Source organism: Anser cygnoides, chromosome 8 (assembly GCF_040182565.1).
Source record: "Anser cygnoides isolate HZ-2024a breed goose chromosome 8, Taihu_goose_T2T_genome, whole genome shotgun sequence".
Taxonomy (NCBI): domain Eukaryota; kingdom Metazoa; phylum Chordata; class Aves; order Anseriformes; family Anatidae; genus Anser; species Anser cygnoides.
Window position 1 is genome coordinate 3,568,120 of NC_089880.1, and position 26,417 is coordinate 3,594,536.

General features: G+C 37.2%; 1 protein-coding gene across 3 annotated transcripts in view; it reads right to left on the bottom strand.

The window, feature by feature from the left end:
- DPYD (dihydropyrimidine dehydrogenase) overlaps nucleotides 1-26,417 on the bottom strand; it is a 352,519-nt gene that overhangs the window by 310,946 nt on the left and 15,156 nt on the right. For all 3 annotated transcript variants that reach the window (XM_013186603.3, XM_048067133.2, XM_067001566.1), the window contains one exon: nucleotides 8,534-8,644. Coding sequence is in view for 2 of the 3 variants with exons in the window: in XM_048067133.2 (XP_047923090.2) it covers nucleotides 8,534-8,644 (111 nt within the window). In the remaining variant the exon portion in view is untranslated. The remainder of the gene's footprint in view (nucleotides 1-8,533; nucleotides 8,645-26,417) is intronic.

Sequence of the window (26,417 nt, forward strand, 5' to 3'; positions counted from 1 at the left end):
GCTCTGCGAAAAGCCCAGAAGCAACTTTTTCAGCACTACTCACTACAATTCCCTTAAGCCAGTTCCTTATCTATGTTACTATTCTAATCCAAGCAGACAATACTTCATTATTAACTGGCAAAAAATAAAAAATCCTGTCAGTGTGTCATGATCTATCCCTAACAATAAAGCCCAATATATCTCGTTCCATCTTATATTTAATTTAATGAATTTAATAAATCTTTGCTTTAAAACTTGTTTTTGAAGTTTTGCACATTCCTGATACAAGACAAATTTGGGTTACACTTGCCCATCAGTTCTCCATCTTTTAAAATATAGAACTTCGTTGGCTATTCTTTAATCCAGTGCTATAACATATAGCTTGATTTATTTAACAGTCTTACTCTTAGGCCTGTAATTTCACTTTTTTTTTTTTTTTTCTGTGATCCTTTTTCCTTTTATGGACATTTTTCTGTCCCTTTGACTTCAATGATGAAACTTTCCAAGTTTTTCTCTGTCCTGTCTGGGGTACTTTCAATTTCTGAACTTGTTTGCCCATTGGCCACCTCTCCCATTATATTGAAACTAGGACAAAAATTTACAAAGATTTTAGACAACACCTACAATGTATAATCCTATCTTCACACTGTTTTTCCTTTTTCTTTTATTTCTTTTAATTAACATAGCTTTAGAACCTTTTACTATGTTTTATACTGCTGAATAACCTTCTACTATTTGTTTTAATTTCCTTGGCCAGGTGTAACTCGACTTCTGAAAGTTCTCATTTTTTCCTCTGTATTTCCTGCTTTACCCATTTTTCTCCTCTACTTATTCTCATATTCTTAATAAACTTTTTGAAGCTGTTTTCCAGATTAGTTTGAAACTCTTCTTTACAAGTTGGGATGCAGATTCTAAATAACTTTCACATAGTTGAATTAATAACAACCTTCTCATAATTCATGCCTTTGAGCAGATTAGTTCAGTTCAAAGATCTGAAGTTACCTTCTCTGTCTAATAAAATAAAATAAAAATTAAAAAAGGTTTATTCTTCTACAGGATTTACATTCAATTAACTCAATAAGCTTGACTAACATTATGCTCTGTGATTATCTACTCTATAACTCCTCCCCTCTTCACGTCTAAAGTCTTTCAGCTTGATACCTGAATTAGTAAAAGTTGAGGCTATTTTAAATCAGAAGAGCTAAAGTCAAATTTTAGGACTATTACTAACAAAGTTTGCCAGTTACCACATCAAAGAATGCCTGCACCTTACCGTTATTAGGATTTATGTTATTCCAGGCTGTATATAGAAAGTCAGTGTCTTACGATGACTTACCTCTCTGATAGCATTAAGCTTAGAAAGTTGTGAAGGTAACAGAATGAGGACAGTGGACTTCAGAAAATATGATTTCAATGGACTCATGGATCAGCTTGGTATGTCTCTTGAAAGATATACTGATTGGTAAAGGAAAGCAAGGGAGAGGGCAGACCCCAACAGAGATTAAATTAAACACACAAAGGAAAACTATTTGTGAGCAAAGCAAAGAAAAAAGCATTCAGACCTTTATGATTATACTATTTCTCCCCCATGGCCTGGATATCAAAATCGTAAAAGCGGGAAACTGACGTATACACGTGTAAAAATATATATATTTTAAAGTATAAATGAACATCAAAGGCACTGTAGGTATAAGATCAGAAAGCTAATGCACTAAGCAAATCTCAGTTAACAAAGGAAGAAAAAAATAACAAGGAAAAGGTTCTATAAAGATGAAAAGGAGGAAAAAAAGAGAAGTACAGGTTAAATACAGGAAAGGAAAGCAAACAAGCAATGCAGAGTAAACTGAATTATTCACAGCCTTCTCTGTTCTCTTTATGAAGATGGCATGGTATAGCCATAATGACTACTAGAAGTATTATTTTTAGCGAAAACATGAGATGTTCACATATCACTGAGTCATCAAGGAAATAAATGAAGCAATCCACAGACCACTATCAATTACACAGACAGACTCTGAAGACTAGAGGTTCCAAGGGGCCAGAAGAGACCAGCATAATGCTTCCCTTTACAAAAGGGGGGAGCAAATAGCAATTATAGCCCCTGGTGGAAAAATGGAATGCATTTATCAAAAATGATAACTTATCCCTAGTCCTCTTTAATTATATGCAAAAGGTTCCTTGTTATCTTGTGGCTCTCACTGAGTGCTGTGCAAGGCTACCTCCAATAAAACAAAACAAAGCTAGATCTTTCTTGACAGATATTTGTATAACTCAATTATAAAGGTATATTAGGGACTTCTCACTCTTCTAGCTGGCACAGAGTAGAATGAAATGATTTCTTTGCCTCACACACTGAACAATTCCACAATGTGCTGTACCATCTGCAAAAGCATTGGATTGACATGTATCCAACTTCTGGCCGAAATTCTGACCCCTTGTTTTCCTGTTCCCAGCATTAAAAAGGAACACAAAGTTTTACTCTGTTATTGTTGCAGATACTTGCTGATAAAACTGGACAGGTGGGAGGTGGAAGAAGTGACTGCAAAAAACATGAACACACAGACCTGTGAAGATGGACAGAACTGCTGCAACAGGAATACAGCCAGAAAGGCTAAAAGCAAATACGCTTCCACATGGCAATACCATAGCTCCAGAGACTGGACCAACCACCACTTTCTACTACATGAATATGAAGTTCACACACACTATATTGAAGGTTCTTTCTGAGGAGTCTTATCTATAAACCCAAAGAAAACCAAACCTGAAGACTTTGGAACAGAGGAAGGTCAGAGGTGGTTTTGCACAGCACTCCAGGAAAGCCACAAGGTAATAAGGAACCTTTTGCAGATGACTATAAAAGCACTAGGAGTAAGTTGCCATCAGATAATATATAAAATTTGATACAACTTGAAAATTTGTATAAAGGCGCTAATTTGTAGCAGTCGGTCAAATTAGAAGCTATTGAGATATCCTAATAGAAAAATCTTACAACAAACTAAAACAAAAAATTCAAGGATTATTGTATACATTTCTTAGAGCAAGGTTAAGCGTTATCATATATAAACATGTAAACCACTTTATTCTAGTGAAATGGTTACGAATGCCAGCATATGGTATCGATACAAGAAAATGCAGAGTAATTAGTTAATCTAAAAAATGCATGAGCAGGAATTTGACTGCTAAATGATTAAACTGGTACATTTTAAAATGTGTATTAATATTTAATTATTGACACTATGAGAAAAGAGAAAATCTCTTGATGTTACTTCTCAGCTCTTTCTGATACTCAAAGTAACCCATGTATTATTCATATGAATAGTTTACGCATATACAGTCAATCACTGGTTATATAAAAGAATCATTCTCAAATTCCCTAATCACCTCAATAGATCCTAATGCAATATTTTCCACATTTGGGAATCAGAGCATTTTATTTAAGAAATCAGTCTGGCCACAATGAATACAGTGCAGCCTGAGCAGACATCAGTTCAAAGAATCAGATGTCAAAGTGCTCCCTCTAATGTCCCTTAATCATCACACCAATTAGTGGTTTGAATAGTGATGTGATTAAAAAGACTGCTGCTATCCTATACCTATTCAGACTAGTAGAATTCTACATATGTTCTACCAATTAATGTTTGAATAGAGTAGCGATTAGACAGACATCTGCCATTGTATATCCATTCAGAAAAGAGCTAAACTTGCATATTCATATGCAATGAAGACAAAAATAAATATTTGCAAAGGTAAACTATACGTTTAGATTATAAAGATAATTGAGTTGATTTCCTTTAATGACCGTTCTCTGTTTTACAATACATGGTATTATTTTTTATTTATAAATATATCATCTTTCATCAATACATGTCTAGAAATGCCCAAATTATTCACTGAGAAAGTATTTATTTATTAAGGTTCCCAATTTCAGGCTTTGGGTGAACCAGGTTTCATATCCATTAGTTTGCAACTTGCAGTATTTCTGCTTCCAGCCATCAGTTATTTGTGAACTGCTAACTTAATTAGTCTGTAACTGTGATACCTGATTGGGCACAAAAATCACATGGCATTTTTCCATCTGACTAGAAGGGAATGCTTAGGAGTAACAAACTGATTATAGATGAGAAAGAATTATCTCATTTACATTTTTTTTTTCTATGCAAGTACGGAAATTCGTACAGCAAGAAGTCCTTATAAGCTTTCTTTTAAATATGAATTCCTTTTTACTGTTTACAGAAGTGACAGCCACAGAAATGTCAAAGTGAAAAGCAGTTTAAAATTTTAGCCAGGTCCTGATTACTACTGTTTTAAGGGAGTAACCATGTCCACTAAAGTTAAAGAGCAACATTAACTGTTACATCTTACAATGAATTGGAGGTCTCTCTCCATAGTTAGCACAGACCAATTTGATATTTGCATCATGTTGCACGAAAAAGACAAGGTGAAGAATCTGGTTTTCTTTGATGGCTGGAAAGAACTATAGAACAATGAGTTGTGCCCAAAAGTTATGCCCCTGCAAGAAACAGCTGAGCTTAAAAATGATTTTGTTCCAGAAAGAAAGGCTCATGTTGCACAATGTTGATCAGGTTTAGCAAATGTAAGGACAAAGAACAATACTACTACTGCTAGAAAATCAATACTGTTAAAGGCTATGGCAATTAACTACAAACCAATTTAAACCCCATTTCCTTTTCATCTTTCTTGTTGAAATACTTCTAACTCTTCCATCTAGAGCAACTTCTATTGCTTCTAAATGCAGAAACTGAAGAAATTCTGAATACATAGGTGGGTTTATATCAACTTCTCACCTACCCTCTGTAGGTACCTCCAAAGTTTCTTTCAAGAAAATAAAGGCTGGAATATAATACCCTACTGCATTATCCATTGACAAGTGAATTTATAAAATTTGCCCAAGTAGATGAAAGCCACAAACCTGCACATGTACAAATAAAAGCAGAACTTGGCCCAGAACACTTAGAAACCCTGTTCATAAGCAATGACTTTAGTCTGCTGGGTATAATGCAAATGAACACGTGTGCCCAGCTAGTTTACGATTCAAAAGTTAGCAAGATAAAATACCTAGAAAAATGGAATTATAGAGAGACGGCAACAATAAATAGAAGCATACCTTGGACTTTTGAAACAATCCTGAATTACCTAGGAAACACTGAAATCAAAGTCCACACAGCATCTGCACTTCATTTCTTTGCTTGGGTTTAATCTATTAAACTGATGATCTAATGTGACCTAAATTTGACAAAGATCTCCTATTAGTATCGGCAGCACAAAAGTTTTCTATCTTGAATTTCTTCTGACCAACAGAAACGTTTGTTTCCCCAGACACACTAGTAGAATCTATTTACACCACCTTCCAGCATGACTCAGAAGAAACCAAAATGCTTAATGTGTTAATGCTTAGGTTTAGCAGCACTCTCACCAGGGGTGACTCAGCAATAATGACTTCACATACTCTGATCTAAATCTGAGTTAAAATTTCTGGAGAAAAGCTGACTGATAACGCATCTACAGCAATAAATCATTTTTACAGCAAAATTTGGTTGCTAAACACAGTAAATAAACAATATCGCTCATTGAAAGTACAACTAGACTGTCCTTTAAAAGTGCTGAAGAAAGATACTGACACTCAGTTTCCACTTCAGAATTCATTTAATGGGCAAATGTGTCTCAGAGCAGAGTAGGAGTTAAAATTTCACTTGTGTAATTATTCTGAAGAAATATTTAAGTCTGCCATCTGGAAGTATATTAGACATTACAAAGTCACTGTGTGTATGCCTCAGCAGATGTAGCTTTTGTTCAGAGTTTTGGAAGGCTGTTAATTTAATTAGTTCTGTATTTTCATACTCCCACCTTCCCTCCAACAGTAATTCTGCAAAGACAGCATTAGTCCAGTTTCAAAAGAATCCAAAACTAAAACCCAATTCCGATTTGAAGGAAATGCAAACAAGTGTACTTCCTCCTATGGACTTCCAATAGAGTTTGACCTGTTCATTAACAAGCCTATCAGTTACTGCCAGTGGCGTTTTAGACCATAAGACAAAAAATATGCTCTATGTATTCTTTCCTACATCAGTTTTCTTATTTTAAGAATGCTAGGAAAGGCTTCTATCACTTTGTTTTCACCTATTCATCAACAATGATTTGGAGAATATAAAAAGTTTCTCACTTTTTCCTAATGACCTTTATATAATAGGATACCAGACAAATGTTTAGGTTTGATTTTAGAGTTTTGTGGGGCTTCTCTGTCAGAATGATAAGCTGCATAGTAAATCTTGCACAGCAAAAATCAACTACATATTTCTAAGTAGAGAGAAGTTTGAGATTTATAAAAAGTAGGACCCTTACTGACCTAGAAATAAGGACTACTCTCTTACTATTTCTCCTGGCATTTTATGTTTCTTAGCACTTGCAAACTAAATGTGACATTTCTACCAGGCAATTCACATAATGTGATGAAGGTGTGTGATATACATACACAGATATAACATTTTGGTCATCTCTGAACTTTAACTCTGTAAGATGCAACATACAAACAGATGTCTGGCAGTGCAGGGTCCCAATGACACCACAGATCTCCATGCAATAATGCAGAATTCTAGGACCAGGTTGATTATTAGATTGCAAACCTATGCAAAAATATCATCCTGTGATATTTGAGGACATTTAGAAGATCTTTCAGTGGAAAATTCAGCTGAGGCACACAAACTAGCTATGAACTTGAAATCAGTTCTGTTTGCACAGCCCAACAATGTCAGGTCTTGGGACCCCAAGAATATTTGAGACACCATGAGGTACACGCAACTAGCAGCAGGAACGTGGGAAGAGAGACAGCTTCTGGAAAGCTATGCATTTTCACAATTAACTAGATAAACCTTCAAATACCAAAATGTTATGATTTGAATACAAAGATAAAATAGAGAAAGCTCAGAGATAATAGTGATCTTAAAGGCTAAAAGCTTTAGAAAACATGTATTAACACACTCATCAGTAAGATACATATGTGTATGCTATAATAGGAGCTTCAGCTAACTACAATAATTTCCAGTGGAACAGCTGAAAAGGTATCTGCCAGCCCTGCTACATGGATATCTAAGCCTCCTATCAAAGTTTCTGAAAACACAAGAGTTTACAGCCCAGTATTGATATCAGGATGCCTGAAAACTTAAGTATGTAAACTGTAGCTGTCCGGGAGCCGCTTACTGAGCAGCTCAACTACCTATGCCATATAGATGTACAGTTGTGGGCAGTAGCTGCATTAGACATCAAAATAAAGTCATCCCTGTTCTGAACAGACTGAAACTATATTAGTTTCCAGTTATTACAACAATATCTAAGCTAATAAATAAGAAAATAGAAGTGTCAGCTATAGTAAGAGAGATTCTTCTAATTGATGTACAAAGGAAACTATCATTAACAGAGTATCACTAGAATACTATGTCTACGCCCTGGGTTGCTCTTCCATGCAAATATTTGTTGGTCATACTGGATTCCTTAATTCTGAGAGAAACCGAGAAACTTCTATTAAAAAAAATAAAAATGAAAATTTAGGTTCAATAGTTGACACTCTAGTTAGTGACAGAAGGTGTTTTGGTAACAGTATTAAAAGACACCATAACTCCGTACCCATGAGGGAAACATTTTACAGATGAAAAAGTAATACTCTACTTAGAAGTCCTCTGAATTTAGAGGATTATCTAACATAATCTGTAGGAGGATGGTAAAAACACTACAGACCTTCTAATCAGATGAGTGATCAAAGAGACAACAAAGTCTGATAGGTTTAGTCAAATATCACACAGACTAGGAATCTAAATATCTAGAAAGAAAAAGGCCATATTTAATGGTAGAAATATTGAAGATCATAGACAGTTTATAAGGAAAAATATATATTCTAAAAACATCTATTTCCTGAAAAATAAACACACACAAGCTAAAATCCATAATCATGTTTTAACCCCAGTTTTATGTATTTATTTATAATGTCTATACATGTTTATGTATATATAGTGTGTATATATATATGTAGCTATATATACACATACATATGCATATAAAATGTGTATTGTTTCCCTATTTCTGCACTGAAATAATAGTACCTTTAGAAGTCTCTGAAAAGATAGCAAAGTGCTACTCTACCCAGCATTACCCTTGGAAAATAAGAAACAAAAGGAGCAAGTGGGCAGCAGCCCTGCAGAGCACGTAAGAGGCAGCAGATGCTGGCTGCCCCAGGACAGTGGCCAGCCCTGAGCCGGATGTGATACTGACTGATAATTCAGACTAATCTGGCTCCATAACAAAAGGGGAACAAGTTGCACCAAGGACCTAGCAAATCACCAAAAAAGGAAAATGTATGGCATGTACTGGTTTTGAGGAAGTAAAACACTGCTTGCAAAGTAACTTTTCGTCTACAGGAACAGAACTGGGAGACAAAGTTGGTCACTGAACATGGGAAACTCAAACCTGAATTTCTCATACAACAGAGAATTTACTCTCAATAATTTCTTGCATATTCCAGATGCAATAATAAATGTCTACTTACTGAACAGCTTTTGTCAGAATTCCTTTTCCAATGCTTCTTGCCTTGTTTCTTCGCTGCAGTTGAATAAAGAGCTGCATGAGTCTGTGTTCGGGGATTTAAAGCCAGAAGATTCTGTAGAAAGAAAACAGAAAATACTAAAATTTAAATTAAAAGTTCCAAAAATAAGTTTGAAGACTCTTAAATCATACAACACTTTTTTACATTGTCACGCAAAACCAAAACAACTACAGTATTTTAGGAAATTGTTTAGATTTGTATTGTTCACAACACTTAGATTCTGAATATTTAAAGACATTTCTAGAATAGCTATAAAACAGTCTTACATCTAGCAGCCAGTCATCTCTATGATAAGTTTCCATTCCTAGATGTTTGTTATATACGACATATAGAAGCATGCTATTCTATTTCATTATAACACTCCAAGTAAAATTTGTAAAGTAAAGCAAAACAAGTAAAAATATTTTAAAGCACCCATGCTATTGCTAGATGTTTCACCACTTCAGTAAAAGCTCCAACTTCCCCCTCACAAGAACCTCCTTCTACACCTTAGTGACCTGATGAGTTAGCTTCACTACAAGTTAGCTTCCTTTCTCTTACAATGCTTTTATTTGGAAGGACACAAACAAATGTTTGGAATATAGCAGTACTTCTAAGTGACAGTTGGGTCTGAAGACCCATGCACAATGAGGTTCGTAAAGTCTTTCTTTGGAGTAGTGTAACTCAAAAAGTTAAATCAGCCTTTCAGAACCCAAGCTCTTCAAATTCAACAAATGACAGGTTTCTGTAGCAAAATTGACCTCAAGTCAAGGGGCAAGTTTGAACAGTATGCAAGTGACAGATTCAGACTCAGGTCTGCAATAGAGAATCAAAACAAGCACATTGTTGGTTTTAACTCCTGAAAATGGTTTTGCAAGTTTTCCTTTAAAAGACTCAACCTTAGCACTGTATTTCTCCACTGCAGTGAATAGGGTGTGCTCATTTTGTTACTATATGTCAAAGGTGTGTGAGACTGACACTGATGAACATGATCGATTATGGATATTATGTCAGGATGTTTCCTTATTTTAAAAGTCTGTTTGAATAGGTGATACGGATGAAAAAGTAACCCACTGTATGATTTTGTGTTGATGTTTATGGAGACTTTCTTTTTAAAGGGTCATGTTCTAATTAACTAATGCTCACTCTGAACTGATCAGCAATCACAAAGCATAAGAGAAATCTCACCTACTTGAGAACTCTAACTGCAGATAGCATAGTCCGATCTAGTAATTCCCATCTCATCTAAAGCACACAGAAAGAAAACCGAGGGGTACAACATTCAAAGAGGTAATCGACTACTTTGCAGCCTATGTGCTATTGACTTTCAGAAAGTGTTAGAGTGTGTAAAAAGATGCACCTCTGCAATTTCAGCAGTAAAGGCTCTGCTCCATTTCTGACTGTTCCCCAGCTGAATACCTCAGGCAAGATGTGGCAACCAACTGCATTCAGCAGTGTTTTATGCTAATTTGTTTAATTCTTAATTAAAACAGAGCAGGGACATTCACATAAGGGATGTCACTTACAGCATCTCAGTTCCTACATTGATTTCTCAAGCTGATCAAACTCAGTTGTCAGAGTGCATCTGACTCATTGTTGAGAGGTTGGTGAGTGCCCAAATCACCCAAACTGGACAGTAGGACCAGAATCACACACACCTCAGTGAGATTTTGCCTATCTTTTGTGATTGCTTAATGCAGTACTCTTGGCCATGAATATTATAATTATTTTAGCAAGCTCTGAAATGAATTGCAAATTTCTAGTAATAAACCGTAACAGATGTACTCCACTGGGTACAGCACCAGTTGGTTAAAAACGTGGAACAAATGGTGGGGCAAGCCAAGGACGGAAGAATCCCCATATGTTTGCTCCTATTGGAATTCTGCAACAGGAGTATAGTTCCAAGTGCAACAGTTGCAGAAATCCAAGAGGACTACATAGTCCAGTATGTCCCAGAACTAAATCTGAAACGAACTGGCACATTATTAATAACATACTAAACATACATACAATATAAAAATTGCTTATATTCCCACTAGCTAAGTGATGTTCTACCTCCCTAAATCTTGGATTCTTGACCTAGGTGGCTGTTCTAGCTGGACGTCCCTGATATTTAAAAATCCCTCAGAAGTTAACTGCCTGAATGACAAAGTTATGTAAATCGCTATGGGGTCTTTTAAGCTTTCGGAAAGGAACACTAGTGAGGATGTTCATTTCAGTTCTCTGGTTGGCTTTCTGCAGCTCATAGCTGGTCAGATATTTAGCAAATTTAACAAATACATTCAGGTAGGTCAGCTAATAGAAAATTACTGAGAAGAGCATCCTAAAGGGACTGTTGCAACCAGCACTTAATACATGCACCTAGCTAAACACAAATTAAACACACTGGATGTGCAAGGAAGGAAATCTGAGACCCCTGATCTTCCAAACACAGTGGCCATCTAAACAGGGGGAGAACTCATTGGTGAGGATAATTATTTGGGCATCTGTGATCTCGGCTGTCCCAATCCCATGCTTATTCTGCTACATAAATTCTTGCTCTTGCCAGATGGGCCAATGTTTGATCTCTCCAGATGTTGAAAGGGCAATACTCAAGCTCCCAAATGGAAGTGGTGGCATATAGTGCATCACTTTTCAGAGTACTGTGAAGTCTGGACTTCACATTAAGATGCTGTTTGAACAGTAATTGAGAATCTATGAGTTATATATTTAGTGTTTGCATAAATTGTTATATTTATTACACTAAAAACAAAGTAGGTATAAATCCATTAGCATTAATGGCTGCTAATCTGAACATAATACTGTTGCATTTTTGTAGAAATCTATTTAGGTACTGTATTGATGGAGAAAGAAACAGGGCTGTAAATACCTAGAAATAAACTCAGTTTGTGTTGCATACACACTTTTGGTACAGCTGTACACCGCGCATAGTAGAGTTAAACGAGCAGCCTTGAACAACAGCAATGACTATGGGCACCAGCAAAGTATTGTATGTTTTTTCTTTATTTCCATGGATGAGTTAGAAGACTTCGCTTCATGAAGAAAGCAAAGTGATCTGACTACAGAATACAAGTCAATATATATTGCAAATGACTCTTTCAAAATCCAACACCTTAAGAAATTCCTTTAATAATAATTGATGTCAATTATTTATTTTATGTCTTTTACTAAACAGAGATTAAAAGCTAAAAAACAATAATTGTTTCATTTCCTAATACATTGTTTTATAGAAGAAAAGGAATTTGTTATGGATAATATATTTTAATTTAGGTTGCAAGTATATTGAAGTGCTATAAACTAGTCATATCTAGTGTACATGGAGAATGAGTGACAGGTTTAAATGATAGCTACAGTTTTAGATTTTGAGAACTTAGTGATAAATGGTTATGTTGATCTGCGCCAACGTGGCTTCTCAGAATAAACTTGCTGTAAGCTGCAGATGTTTACTGCTCAGCTTCTACTTGAGAGGCTACGATTAAGTCTACACAAAAAATATTGGGTCTAATCTTTGCTATCATCTATTAATGACAAGGCTGTAGAATTTTTTAAACCAACATGTTATATTACAGTGAGTAATTTATCAAGACTTTAGTATTACTCCAAGATAAGTGATTTCAAGGCAGTCATTCAGACTGCCTATAGGAACACATTCTGTAGCTGGGAGTCCTGTTTCTGACGCAGCATTTTCAGGTAAACCAAGACAGGTTTCATACGCGCTCTGCAGTGATCCTGCGTAAATTTCTGGTATAGGGAACCGCATTAATTTCATTTAAAACCATCACATCCATTTTACTCCCATCTCATAAAGCCACCATTTTAGTTGAAATCTTAAGAAGCTATTGCAATTAACTTTGATCTTTAATTAAATGCACATTCAACAAAATACAATATAAAGTTATGGAAGCACTATGTTTATTAGTCACATATCAACACCAACAAGGGGCAGGGCAGGAAACGGGGGTTGTCTTCCCAAGGATATTGTTCTGGTATGGCACTACAATTAAAAAAAGAAAACAGGCAACATTTTCCTACATTTTCACTGAACTTCCTATCTGAAGAATGGGGAAAAAAGGATTAAAAAGAGGAGAAAGCAAGGATTAATGAGAGAATAAGGAGGCCCAGGTTAAGCAGACATTTTCACAGGCAACAAGACATACTGAAAGTTTGAACAACTGAGCTGAGAACATACTGAGCTCTGCCATGAACAAACATTGTATAGCCATAGGCAGAATCTCCTTTTTATACTGTCTTAAGACAACATTCTGGTAACTATCATAATATTGCTTTGTTTTTTTTTTTCCTTTTGCTTTTGGAGTAGATTGCAGTCTTCCATAGAATGATGCCACCTCTGCTTCTGAGGCACACATCTTCTTACACCACCATATTACACTACGGCAAAACGTCCTTCATGTTTCTTTCAAGTTAACACATGAATCACATGAGGCTCTTCCATCTTCTAAAACCCATGTCCCGGGCTTTTAGCCTCTTCAATGGGCCAAATTCAGACAATGGTGTTAAGAAAAGTAAAAGTAATATTTACATTGTTGATGGGACTGTTACTACCCTCAAGGCAGTCTTAAAGAAGCCCTGGGAGCCTAGCATGGTCTGCAAAATATGTGGAGTCACTCCCAGTTTTGAAAGTTTTCCTTTAAAGCACTAAACTTTGACATCTTCAGCATTTTTTTCAAATTAACAACCCTAGCAAGCTGTCCTAGTTACTTGGACCTTAGCTCTCATTTATAACAGGAAGTCTGGTTAAAAATTGAACACTGAAGATTACTCTGCCTCTGCAAGAACTCCTCCTGAAACCAATGAGTTGCACCAATAGTATTTAGTCCTTAGTGATCCTCATCTTTGCTACTGGTAGCTCAAAGGTAGAATAAGGATCAGAAAGACCCTCTGCAGGCTCTGTCACAGGTTGCAGTACTGAAACTGCATATACTTACTGACAAAACAAAGTTGTTCTTTTCATGGATTCTGCCCACTTTCTCTAATTTGTTGGGAAGATTCTCAGTAACAGACCCAAATCCCCTGCTGAGGTTGACCACAGATCAATACACATACAGCCATAAGGAAGTTGCTGAAAATGCAACTGTTCACATACAGATTATGACTATGAGTATAAATGTGGTCCCATGTGTTGTTTGGTTTGTTTTAGCATACAACACATTTACCGAGTTCAGCCCCTGTAATACACAGATATCCTGTTTTACTCCAGTTGCTTCACAGATCATCCTTAGCTAAACTGCTTTATACATATCAATTGAAATTCAGGAGTAGGCTAGGCATGCTAGGGAATGCATGTGGAGAGCAATTTAACCCACCCCATTCCATTAATCTACCCAATTTCCTTAAAAAGAGTTGTAATCTCCCTCACAGCAAGTAACATTAAATGTATTGCAAGGTACATATGTTCACCAAGTGAGCATAATGAGAACATATTTATTTTTTCTAAGAGTAATGAGCATACTAAACAATTAATTTCAGAGCTTTGCAAGTGCTGATTCACTGACAGAAACAAGTACCTGGAGTTTTTCCCCTGTTATTTTCTTGTATATCTGAACATGAAACTAATTTTATTAAGTGTTAGTCAAAGAACAAAGAACAAATACTTGTAATTTGAGTTTCCATGAGACTGGATGACCCAGAATAATGAGGATTGTTTAAGAATTGTGTCAGTTAACAAGAAGATGACTAAGGGATGAACTCTGTCCATTAATATTTCATTTTGCATTACCTAGTTTACATTTTATTTTTCACATCTGCCAGGCCTTTTGGAAAGCTGCATGGAACACTAACAGTTAGATGCAGCTCTTCAAACATCATGTAAAGTCCTTAACAGTTACAAGTGGAAGATCCACTACCAAATAAGCATGAAGAAGTTCTAGTCCTAAAAATTATTCAAAATATTAAAAGATAATCAAGATTTTAAAAAATAAGTAGTCATGGTGTCATGTTTTCTAGAAGCTAGCTCTGTGTTATCTTTCATTATGGAAAGAATGTGGGAAAATGTTGTGAATGTCTCTATCCTACAATTATGTACCATACAATACCTCAAACTGATACTTGTGTTGAATGTGTATTTCCTTGCTGAAGGCCTGAACAAATGAGGAAAACTTTACAAGCAATTTATATAACTTGGTTTTATAACATATCTCAGTAAGTCATACAAAAATTTCAAAAATGAGAAAAAAATGCACTTTCACAGTATTCAGACCTGATTTAATTGTGATGAAGGTCAGAAAAAGCTAGCTGAAATAGCAAATCACCACAAACTACATCAGAACAGCATGGTCAACCTGCAGACAATCACAAGTCTTGAATAAAAAATTATCCTAGACAGCATGGAACTGACCCAGGAAATCCCCCAGGATTTTTTAATTTATTTTATTTTTTTGTTTTTATATTACTGGACATGTTTTCTTTTAAGACAAACAGTTGCATGTATGGGCAAAGGCACATGCTGACTGATCTCATTTATAGTATGATACATCAAAGTGTGGCAAGGTGCAATCCTCTCCTACCCCGGTAAATGAGGATAAACTCCTCAGGTAATCCTCCTCTCTGTCCATGCCCAAGAATCAATGATTTGCATTATGATGCATCAAATAAGAGTCCTCAAGGTCCAGAGTTAGACGACAGGGCTCCACTTCTGTGAACGGACAGGCAGCCTGCAACTAGGAAAGAAGCCAGCAAAGCAGCAGTCTTGCAGCCTCCTGTGAGCCAGAGAGGCTGAGAAATCAACAGACTGGAGGCTGATGCTGAACCCTGGTGAGTTTGGTGGTAGGGGGAGTTCAGCCACACCTGGGAGAAGTTCCAACTTTGAATCACAAAACTTCTTCTCTGAGCTGCACAAGCTCAAACACAAAAAAGAGCAAGAACTGGATGGCCAGAAGCAGATCAGAAGGGTAAGCACATTCTTGCTGTGCACTGATGGGTCACTGGTTTTAACGCAGTACTTACGTGCAACATTTTCATCTTTACACTTCTGAGTGGTTTTAGACTTCCCCATGTAACAGCCTGCTTCTATATAAGAATAAACACATTTCTGGCATCTTGCTTCCCTTACACAGCCTCTAGAATTTAGCGAGAGTAAAACTACTCTTTAGCCTGAAATAACATCAGAGCTTACTGTTATCCTAGAGGTGTAGTCCCAAACCCAGCATTAGATATTTAGAAAGCAGCGTTCCACAAGTTTTATTGCTAGATTCGCATGGTCCTCAAGTGTCCCTACATTATATAAATACTGTCTCTTAAATTGAGTAGTTTTCTAAATCACTTTGATAACTTAGAGAAGTCTTGCTTATGAAAATGCCTATATTAACATAAATGTGGTATACCTCATCCACTTTGTTATATAAGCAAAGTTAATTCTTTACTGATTAACAAAGAAGCAAAATTATACAGCCATAGGCACGGTTTACCTAATTTTGTTTACGCAATGTTAACTTTCGGATTAAGACCTTGATTCCTCTACCACAGCACTGCATTTATGCTAGGTATTACTGCACAATCTAAAAGGTTTATTAAAATGGGAAACATAAGTGTTACTTGCTTCCCATAGATAACAAACACTATTCTCTATTAGAAGAGCTCTGGGTGGTAAATTACTCCGCTGGAAACTCAGCATGCGACTTCCCTGACATAACTCATCTCTGCAGAAATGCCTTGACCCTCACAAGGAAAACTAAAGTGAATACTCACCCTCAGTGCTTAAAAGTTAAGTGTCCAGGTAGCACCCCACCATTCAGCAAGTTATTCATATGTTCAACATGAGCAAGTGTACATTAAGAGCTACACAGCTTGAAGTGGGCTCAGCTCCACTGTACCACAAGCTAAATTCTCCGCTCTGAGGTTTCTCCAGGAACACTTCGCCCTGTGATGAGACCACATTTTCAGACTATAACCCAAATAGCCTTCACCGTAGTGTGTTGTTTACCATACCAGACTCAGAGAAGGCATACCTGACCATGGTTTTCATGGATTTACTCAAAGTTGAATTTGGTATTCTGTATTCACTTTATTGACTGGGGGGGGGGGAGGGGGGAAGAATTTACTGCCTTTAAAAATAGAAGGGTTTAAATTTTGGTGCAGTTATCCTTCTACACCTATATTTAACATTCTAATATATTTTTTTCTCCCAAACTGCATAGCTTTTAATCAACCATCTTATTGACTAAGTGCAAAAAAGCAGAGCAGCTCATGTCACAGCCAGCATCAGCTTCTTCACTGCTGTTACTTTGAAAGCAGATACGTGTATGGTCTCCATGATACATGAAATTGAATGCACACAAGTTACAGCTCAAAATTTAAAGCTTCAGAAAATATTTACATTTATGTAAAAGGTATAACAGAAGTTTGTTGTTTCCTCACCACCATATTTATCTATGCCACTTGCGCATCAGATTGTGCAATTGCTCTCTTACCAAACAAGATTTGTAAATGATCACTTATATGGACCTCATTTTAAAGCTATCTCACAGTAAAAAGGATCATCATACACATACATTTACAACCCACTTCTATTTTTCTGCAAGATGACAAACTGAAAGAGAAGACAAACTTGTTTGCCTTTGTAAATAAACTTAGTGACAAAACGAAAAAAATAAGCCTTTGTATCCCAACAGTTGAATGCCTCAGACAAAACCTCCACTTTCCTGCAATTATAGGTGTTTTTTGGTTAAGCAAACAAACAAACTTGCATTGGAGATATGTCAGTTAATGAGAAGTGAATGCTCTACTGACTTTTGATCATAGGAGAGAAATTAGCATTGAAGTTATTACTGATTTAAGTTTAATCATTGGCAAAAACAGCAGAACTAATTTTGGCTGAGCAAAGCAACGTTCGGAAAATTTTGTTAAAGGTGATTTTCAAAGTCCAATAAATGAACCTGCAATGCAAGGATGCCAGTGACAATATATACCCAAAAGATCTAGTACATTCACTGCTTGAAATGCACATGATGAATTTTTGTATTTATTCCAAGAACATGCCAACTATATCTGTACTGACTTTTTAAATCTGTTGTAACACTAAGAAGCAACAAGCAAAGTTACCTATGTGACTAATGAGCACCGTTCTTAAAAAAAAAATATCAGTAGCAACTGTTTAATACAATGGTAAAACACAAAACTGACTATGAAACTACTGATTTTCTAGTAACTTTGTGCATACAAAGAGGAAACCTCCAGTCCCATGTTCCTGCCTTCCACTGACCAGGCTGGAAGATAAACCTGAATGAGGCTGAGCTGATTAGCTGTGCAGCTATGATTACAAAAGCAAAGCAGAGAGCAGCTCTGACTAGGACACTGCTCCAGCACTAAAGGAGTTTTGACCCTGCTCTCACAGTTGCTTATACGTTCTTCGTTAAGGGTTCATTGACTAAGTGCACACAAAAAATTATTCTGGGAGTTGAAAATGAGCTAGCTTTGGTTTTGTGCTTTTCTTTGGGCTCCTAAACCTTATTTCCTCACCTGGTGCCAAGATTTGGCAGCATGCAAGATACTCTGCCTCATTCAAGAGAGATCAAATACTCTACAGCCTTCAGAAAAACTATTTCTGATCATACCCTCCCAACTGAGGAGTTGGTCCTTCAGCAATCACTAATATTGGTTACTGCTACCATATCAAAATGATAACATTTTACTCAAACTGTAGTTTTTTTGAGGAGGTTTTTTTTTTTTTTTTTCCCCTGTTCTGCATTTTTATCACCAGTGTTCTGGACCAGCTACTGTTGTGGTTATCTTGTTTGATTTTCTTTTCCTCCCATCTCTTTCGTCACTCTCACTTCCAACTGTTTTGGAAAACTATGTATGCTTACTAAAATCTTTAAAATTTTGAATTTTCAATTGGAACCGAAAGAAGGCAATATCAAGCATGGTTTTAAAATAGAAGGGGAATGACTAAGTCTGGGAACCACCTCTAAGCTTCCATCTCAAAATGTTCCTCGTTAACATGCACATGTGTAAGTTTGAGTGAATTTGCACAAGCTTATTTTGTCCCTCAGACTCTGAAGACCAATGATATTAACAGGGAGGGAGGAATGCCTCTAAAACTGATGAACAGATTTGTTAAGGCTGAAATCAGATTGTCCCTTCACTTGCAGATATATTCCAAAATATTACTCTACACGCAATGCACAGATCCTCACAGCAATTACTGATAACATTCCTTTAGAGCTAGTACATAGACCTAAAATGACACACCAAGAAAGGCTAGCCAGCTTAAAGCACGTCAGTACTAAATCAAAGGCAAATTTGTTACTCAATCTCATTTCTGCCCTAAGCAGTAAGTGATAGAGTGCTTCTTCAATGCTGATTTAATTTACAATTAGAGTTTTCCTAAACACAATGGCTACACCCTATCTCACAAACCTCATTTCTAACCTTAACATGTGACATAATATGAAAACTGCTGACACAAATAATTGACTGCTTTATAATAAATAAGAATACTAAGAACTTTTAAATGCCTCATAAATCCATATTAAATCTACATTATTGATTTCAGAAAAGTTCATTTCATTTCCACAGCAATATTCCATGATCTGAACACTTAAAAAAAAACACTTTTCGCAGTTTTAACTGTCATTGAAATATCCTTCATTTCAAAGATATCAAGAAATTATCACTATTCATTTTCAATACAAAGCCTCTTACATTTCAGCTGTCATTTTCAAAAAATCATACTGAAAATAGTGTTTCTAAGCAGAGTTCAGTTGCAGCGTAATAAGTAATAATTTCATCAATTAGCAGTATTCAGCATCCACTGAGAGTTCTCTCACTATTATTTTATTCACAGAGTCCTTTGTGGAAGTAGCATACTAAAAAGATCCATTTATCCTTCAAGGTTTTTCATAAATGTGTCATACATCTTAGAAAACAATTGGTTATTATTCTCGTTCAATCTAAATAACTATAATAACTTCCAGGTGTAAAGCCTCTTTTTATACTTCCAATCTTCTTTACTCACATTATGGATCTACATTTTTAATAACCTATTCTAACACTTCTACCCACTTTTACACACGCATTCTGGAGTTTTGCATGGATGCTAGACATGCCTGGAAGGGAGGGTAGCTGGCTTATTGGTAAGAGCAGAATAGAACTGGTTTTCACATAATGCCCTTCAGAATCAAGGCAAAAACAAGCATTTTATAATAAGCTAGATACTAGCATAGATGCTAACGGTGCAAAGGCTGCAAAGGAAAATGCTGCAGTTGTTAAATTCCCCAATAGCTTGCTTGCAGTCTTGTGAATTAGAGTCTATTTTATTTTTCCTTCCCTCTAGATCCCTCCACCTATTTATCAGACCATTTCTTCTCACCCACAAGGACGTGTCCTGGCTTCTGTCCTTTCACCTCAAGGCTGCAAAATGCTCCCTTCAGAGCACAACATCATCACTCCTTAATCAGCTCACAGAGATGTGACTGAGCAGCATGAAGGCCCCTCTCATAGCTGGAAAAGAGCCCTGTGCAGAGCACACAGCACAACCAAACACCCCTGTCCTTGAAAGAGCAGCCCAGGTTTCTGAGGTGCACCTCCTGCACATCAGCCTGCTGCTTCCTCTCCAGGTCGGTCAGGCGTTGGGGTGACCGAGGAAACACCGACCAGGAGAGTTCATTTCAACAGAAGACTCAATTTAAGTAAGGCCTGAGAGCACACCTAACAAAGTCACAAGACGGAACCAAGGAAAAGTGCACAGTAATATATTAATACATGAGGTACCACAACCTATCTATCCAAAAATGGTGGAGTCCAATCTCCATAATAAATACAAAGCGAATGACACTGCTCATATGACTAATACTTGAAAGAAGAACATCATTAAGAAGGAGAGATTAACTAAAATAAAACTATCAAAGCAGCTTTCAGTTTTTACACCTCATTTCCACATTTTCAAAGTGGTGTGCACAAGTATATCTTTTAAAAACCGCATACACTACCAAGATGTGCGTCAATCAGACAGTTTGGCTGCCTGGACAGTTCTCTCTTTAATTATGTATATAATTGTTTTTTTAACCTGAAATGAAAGTGTTGGAATGCACCATGATAGCCTTTAACTGATGACTACCATCCCATCTAAATGGAAATATTTAGATTCAACATCCAGATATTTTTTAATTAGCTTTCAGATGAAGTCACAGTCAAGCATGTCTGCCTTCTACCATTCACAGTGCTGGTGTCAAGTTGAACTGGAAAGGCCAACCATTTCAATGAACTAAAAGAAACGCAATTTTAAGGTCAAGTCACTTGTAACACTTCAGGCAGCAAATGTCACACTGGAAGTAAAATTGAACCTTGACTTGAGCAGAGATGAAAGACTTGGTATTTCAACGACTTCATTGTGTTTATCACCTTAAATTTACAAATAAAACACTGTCATCACATATAGTAATATTTATCATGTTAATAAAGCTTTCTCAAGCTATATGTGTAAATACTGGAAACATTTTTAAAAAACAAAACACTTTCATAAGCAGGCTTAACCTAATTTCAAATCATGAAATTTCTGCAAGACTTAAAAATACTCAAAATTCCACATTGACTTAGTCAGGCATTTCTGGCCATGGTAAGAGACCAGATGTTTCGCAAAACGGTCAAAGTATTATGACAGAGGGCAGAAGTGAAACTGCCCAGCCTGGTCCACAGCATGAAAAAATGCATGGTTTGCTCTGTTTGTTCTGAAACTACACATCACAGGCCTGGAAGTGCTCCTCCCCGCCCCCAGCCCGAGCCGTGCTACCCAAGCACTTCCCACTTCCAGTTTCCAACTCTACAGCTGTGAGACATGGTGAGCGTCCAGCACCCTCGCTGCACCAGGGATACGGTGACACCTGAGGGAGTTAAAGCTCCTCCTGCCTTTGACTAACACCTATCACTGTCTAATACGGACCCTTCATTTACCCTAAACCCTTCACAAACACACCTATTGGCTTGATACAGACAAGCTATTCATTCAGATGATGGCATTTCCATGGGAATAAACCCCCACTATGTTGTAAATCAGTCTTGGATGGTTAGTCAGGGATTTCTATGTATCAGAACTACATCACAAAGACTCTTATATTCCTCCTCCTTGCAAGGAAAACAGGGTTGATCCCTACGGTGTAAATCTGGGCTGAGAACAACCTAACTGCCTAATAGCTTATCATTAGGATAACACCAAGAAAAAAAAAATCCTATACATATCACGACCTAAACAGTCACAAAACATACTTGCTTTGGCATTTCAGCCTCAGAGTCTATTCTGTTTTTTGGTGATGGTGGCATTTTTTCCCAATATTTAAAGAAAATTGCCCGCTTGAATCCTACGTTCTTTGTTATCTGCAACAGCAAAAATGATGTGGGCATTTCCTATAGCTGTACCAGTCCATGAGCAGAAAAAAGGGATTTAAAGTAAAGCTTAAGACCCAGTCTGAACCACCTGGACAATTTTAATGCAAAATATTTTTCTTATTTCCTAAAAAAACATTATTATAAGAAAACCAGACAGTTTATTTCTTCTACTTACTCCTTTAACTTCTTTCTTCCCCAGTCCCAAACTGACCTGGATATATCTGACATTTATTTATTTACATTTTTAATTATGGCATCACATTTGAGCTGCATACAGACCAAGACAACAAAACGCCCACCAAGATCTGCACAGCCGATCTCTGTTGTCATTTTCCAAACTGATGCTCTCCATGCGTAAGGACGCCAGAGATTTACGCCGTGCTGATCTGCAAGAAGAATTCTGCCCTTCGTATACCAATGATAGCAAGTGAAAATTAAAGGAATTTGAATAACATGCCCACACAAATGCCACTCTCTGAGCCTCTGATAAGACATTTACAGCCAAAGGTTTCCTAATCCCAAATGTTTGATTTCCTTGCCAAATCACATACTTGCTGAAGTCTCATATAAAGGCACAAATCCTGCTCTTCACAAAGGCGACAGCACAGGGCAGGGAGCAGCGTGTGTAACACTGTACTGATGAAATAAAAAAGGAATAGAAATCATATGCTAATAAGAGGAGGGAGGTTGCCAGGCAACCAGGGAGGGAGAGAAAGCTGGTTTTGATGTGAACTCTGTTCTGCCAAAGGGCTAGCAAAGCCAGAACACACGGGGCACAACCAACCCGGCTTGTCTGCAGCCACCAGCAATTCCAGCTTTTCTCAACATTTTAAGTAGAAGCCTGTCCTCAAATTGGTGCCAGCTATGTTTGTGCTTCATGTGTCATTTTATTGACACGGATAAAGTGGCATAGGATAGGATGGACAGTAGATTGACACTTACATTGGAAACAAAGCAGCACGTGCCTTTGACTAACACCAATTACACCAGGCACATGTACCAGCTCGCAGGACAAAGGCAGCTGTGCACCCTTGGTCCAAGGGAAATCCCGCTCTGCCAGGCACAGCCACACCTCCGAACTTCACCAAAAACTACACAAGTTCTGCCCTGCTGTGAAAACTGTACCCTTCAAATGCCTCTCCAAAGAGCATCCCGCACCACGGCAGTCCTGGCATGTGACAGACAAAATCCTGCCCCACACACCTCAGAGCCCTGTGCCAACATGTAGTTCCTCTACCTTAAATGATGCAACAGCTGGGCATGGTTAAACTAAACACTGGAAAGAATAACATTCAAGTCCAGTCTACAACAAAGTCATCAAGAAGTCCGTTCACCTAACAAAAGGGAAAATTAATTTCAGTTTCTTTTTGTTTTCAGAACCAATCACTGCAGCGACAACTGTCACAAGTCTTGTAATAGCTGGTGTTTCCCATGAATCTCAGCCATGAGAAACGGTGAGAGCAGCAGGTCTTTTTTTCAAGGACTATCTTATGATCTTCTTACAAAGAGTAAATTAAAAAAAAAATGGGAAAGGAAAGTTTATTTCATGAGTAACATTAAAATTCAAAGGCCAAATAAAAATGAAAAGCACAAGAGCTGTTTTTTGTGGTTTGTTTGTTTGTTTTTTTTTTTTTTTTCTTTTAATATCATTACTTTGGAGGGCTTGACTGAATTTCGGTGCTAAAATTTAGCAGACTCTGCAGTGGAGACAAGACTTTACACAACTCTTTGAACATCAACAGGATTTGAACATACAACATGAAAAGACAAATCTCATACAGAAGACTTTCCATCCTACTTACCAGACCAAGTTTTAACCTTGAGAGCAGATCTTGTTCATTTCTCCAAGACCGACATTGTAACCATGGTCTACAATCTCCTATGAGTACACAGTAATCATGCTGTAATTACTGTTCTACTCAGCTAAGAGGTTACTACAACAAAACCACTAAAATGATAGAAGAGCACTTTTGTTTGATCAATTTCTCTGAAGTGAAATGGGGAGTTTTGTTTCCTCACTGAACACTCATCAAATGACCCTAAGCAGACAGAGCTATCAGGCTGGGACTGCCATCTGATCATCATACCCAGCTACAAAGCATTTACTTAAAAAAATAATTCTGCACATTAAAACTTCATTATGGAACTTCAAACAAATAGTGGGTATCTAACACAGAGAGAAACTGTAACAGTTGGGGCTTTTTAAATAAAAGTTTGGCCTAGATGAAAGAAAGCTAGCTTCAGCTATTTATTCACAGAACCTTTTCCTGACAGTTTTCAGAGCCATGTTGACTAGTAGGATTCCCTATCTTACAGAAGGTTTCCTTCCCCCCCCCCCCCCCCCCCCTTTTTTTTTTCCTGTCCTTGCCCTACCTCCCAGGACACCAGGCTTAGCTCTCAGCTGTACCTTCACACCTTCGCTACATGCAGCCTTTTCACCCAGTTCATTTGTACCGGGAGAAGAATAAACCTGACAAGAGAAACTTGCCTAACTTGCTCTCATAGCCCATGCTTTCCAGCACTCACTAAGGTAAATATCCCAGAGAAAGAACCTTCACTGCTGTCAAATCTGCTATGTTTACAACCTACAGTAGCCACACTACTTAAATAAAGCCTTATTCCCCAGTGTACCGGAGCTGAGGCGTGCTGCCCTCAGCGATAGGCCCGAACAGGCCGCAGCCTCATTCCACCTTCATCAGCGGCCTTCACCTTGCTGCTGACCAAACTAAAACCTACATGAATATGCCTGCAGCGCACTCAGGAACTCCTGAAGCTGCCTGTGTCCTTCCTAAAGTCAGCACCCACCAGGCATAGCCTGGCCCTGAAGAAACCATCCCTTTCACGCGAAAGCTGATGTATTTTCTACAGCTTTTGTCCGTAATGAGCAACAACAACTCATTTATACCTACAGATTACACCACCACAGAGAAGGTGGTGGTCATTGAAGCAAGAATTACAGCAAACGTCAGCTCAAACATAAAACCAAATAAAGCTACATGGATGAATTCTATAACAACTTTTCAAACAAAAAGTGCTAATTTTCCTGTTGGTGTTCTAGGTTTGTGATGACAGTGTGGCAAAGTTATTTCTACTCTGGTGAAAAGCAGCCCTCTCCAAGGGAGGCTGGCAGTCCTCCTTACTCTTTCTGTCTGTGCAGCAGTTGACAAAGATGTAGGAAGGTATCCAGCAACCAACCATCAACAGATGAGAGGACCAAAGGGACCACAGAGACACAGAGGCCTGCCAGCCATGCAAGCAGAGCAGGTGGTTATTACCCAGGGGGACATTGCTATGCACTTTGCTCTAAAATGTCTGGGACTGATCTCAAAATGCTAGTTATTTTGACAGTTCTGGACTTTGATGGGAATGCAGTCAGAAGAACATACACAGTTGTGTCATCTTGCGTGAACTCAAGAAACCAAATTAAGATTCAAATGAATTAAGATTCTATTCAACATTTCACAGTTTAGCGATTCATTAATTCTTGAGTACTTGATCTGACACTTTAATTCTTTAAAAAACCCTAAAGTTTGCAAGAGAAATAATTATGAATGGTTTACATACATTCATATTAAAGAAATTGATTAATAAAAAAAAGGAATGATTTCTTTTCCAGAGTATTCTTGAAAGAGGTATATGTATGAGGTTCATAAATAATATCTGGAGTATTTACAAATACCAACAAAAAAATAAAGTGTTTGGGTTTTGTGAGTTTGTCTGTTCACTGTTTCTGTTTTAACTAACATTTCCTGGAAAAGACCTTATATTTAATCACAAAAGCTCCTAGTTCCCCTCAATGCAGAAGTAGACTTTTAGAACAACAGCATCTGTGTGATTTTTTTCATCTCCTTTAGTAAGACAGTGCTACGGCTAAGCCGACCACAGCGGATGAGATTCGTTGGGGACAACTTCCTGGATTTTTTTTTTTTTTAAACTTGAGAACTGGCTGTGACTTTAGCAGATCCTAGCATAGATTCTTGGCTCCTTTTTAACCAACGACATCAGTTTTTCATATGGCATTAGCTATCTAAATGAATTATAAAGCAGAATCAGCACTCCAAAGGTCACATTTAATCTTTTAATTATATGAACTATGTTGTGTGAGAGGCCAACCATTGAGATAAATATTCTTAGAAATCTGGTTGTTGAGCAGAGAAGTGCATCAATGTGAGCCCTAGGAGCATAACTTGGATGTTTTGGTCACTTTCTTGGCTGCAGTATAAAAACTGAACAGAGGATTTTATGAAAATTATTTCTCTACAGTGAGATAGGCTTAGCAAATATGCACTTTCCCTACTTCAAATATAAAAATAAAATACATTTCAATGGAAAATACACTACATTCTTTTTTTCCCCAGAAGAAGTCAAATGGGGGAGGGTGGGGGGAGCTGCAATTAGACTATTGGTAATTATTGATGTATCCATCTGGGAGACAAATCATAGTTACTAAATTTAGTCAAACAGATGGGGAAATGACAATATATTTGGTTAGAAGTAGCCTGCCTTTATT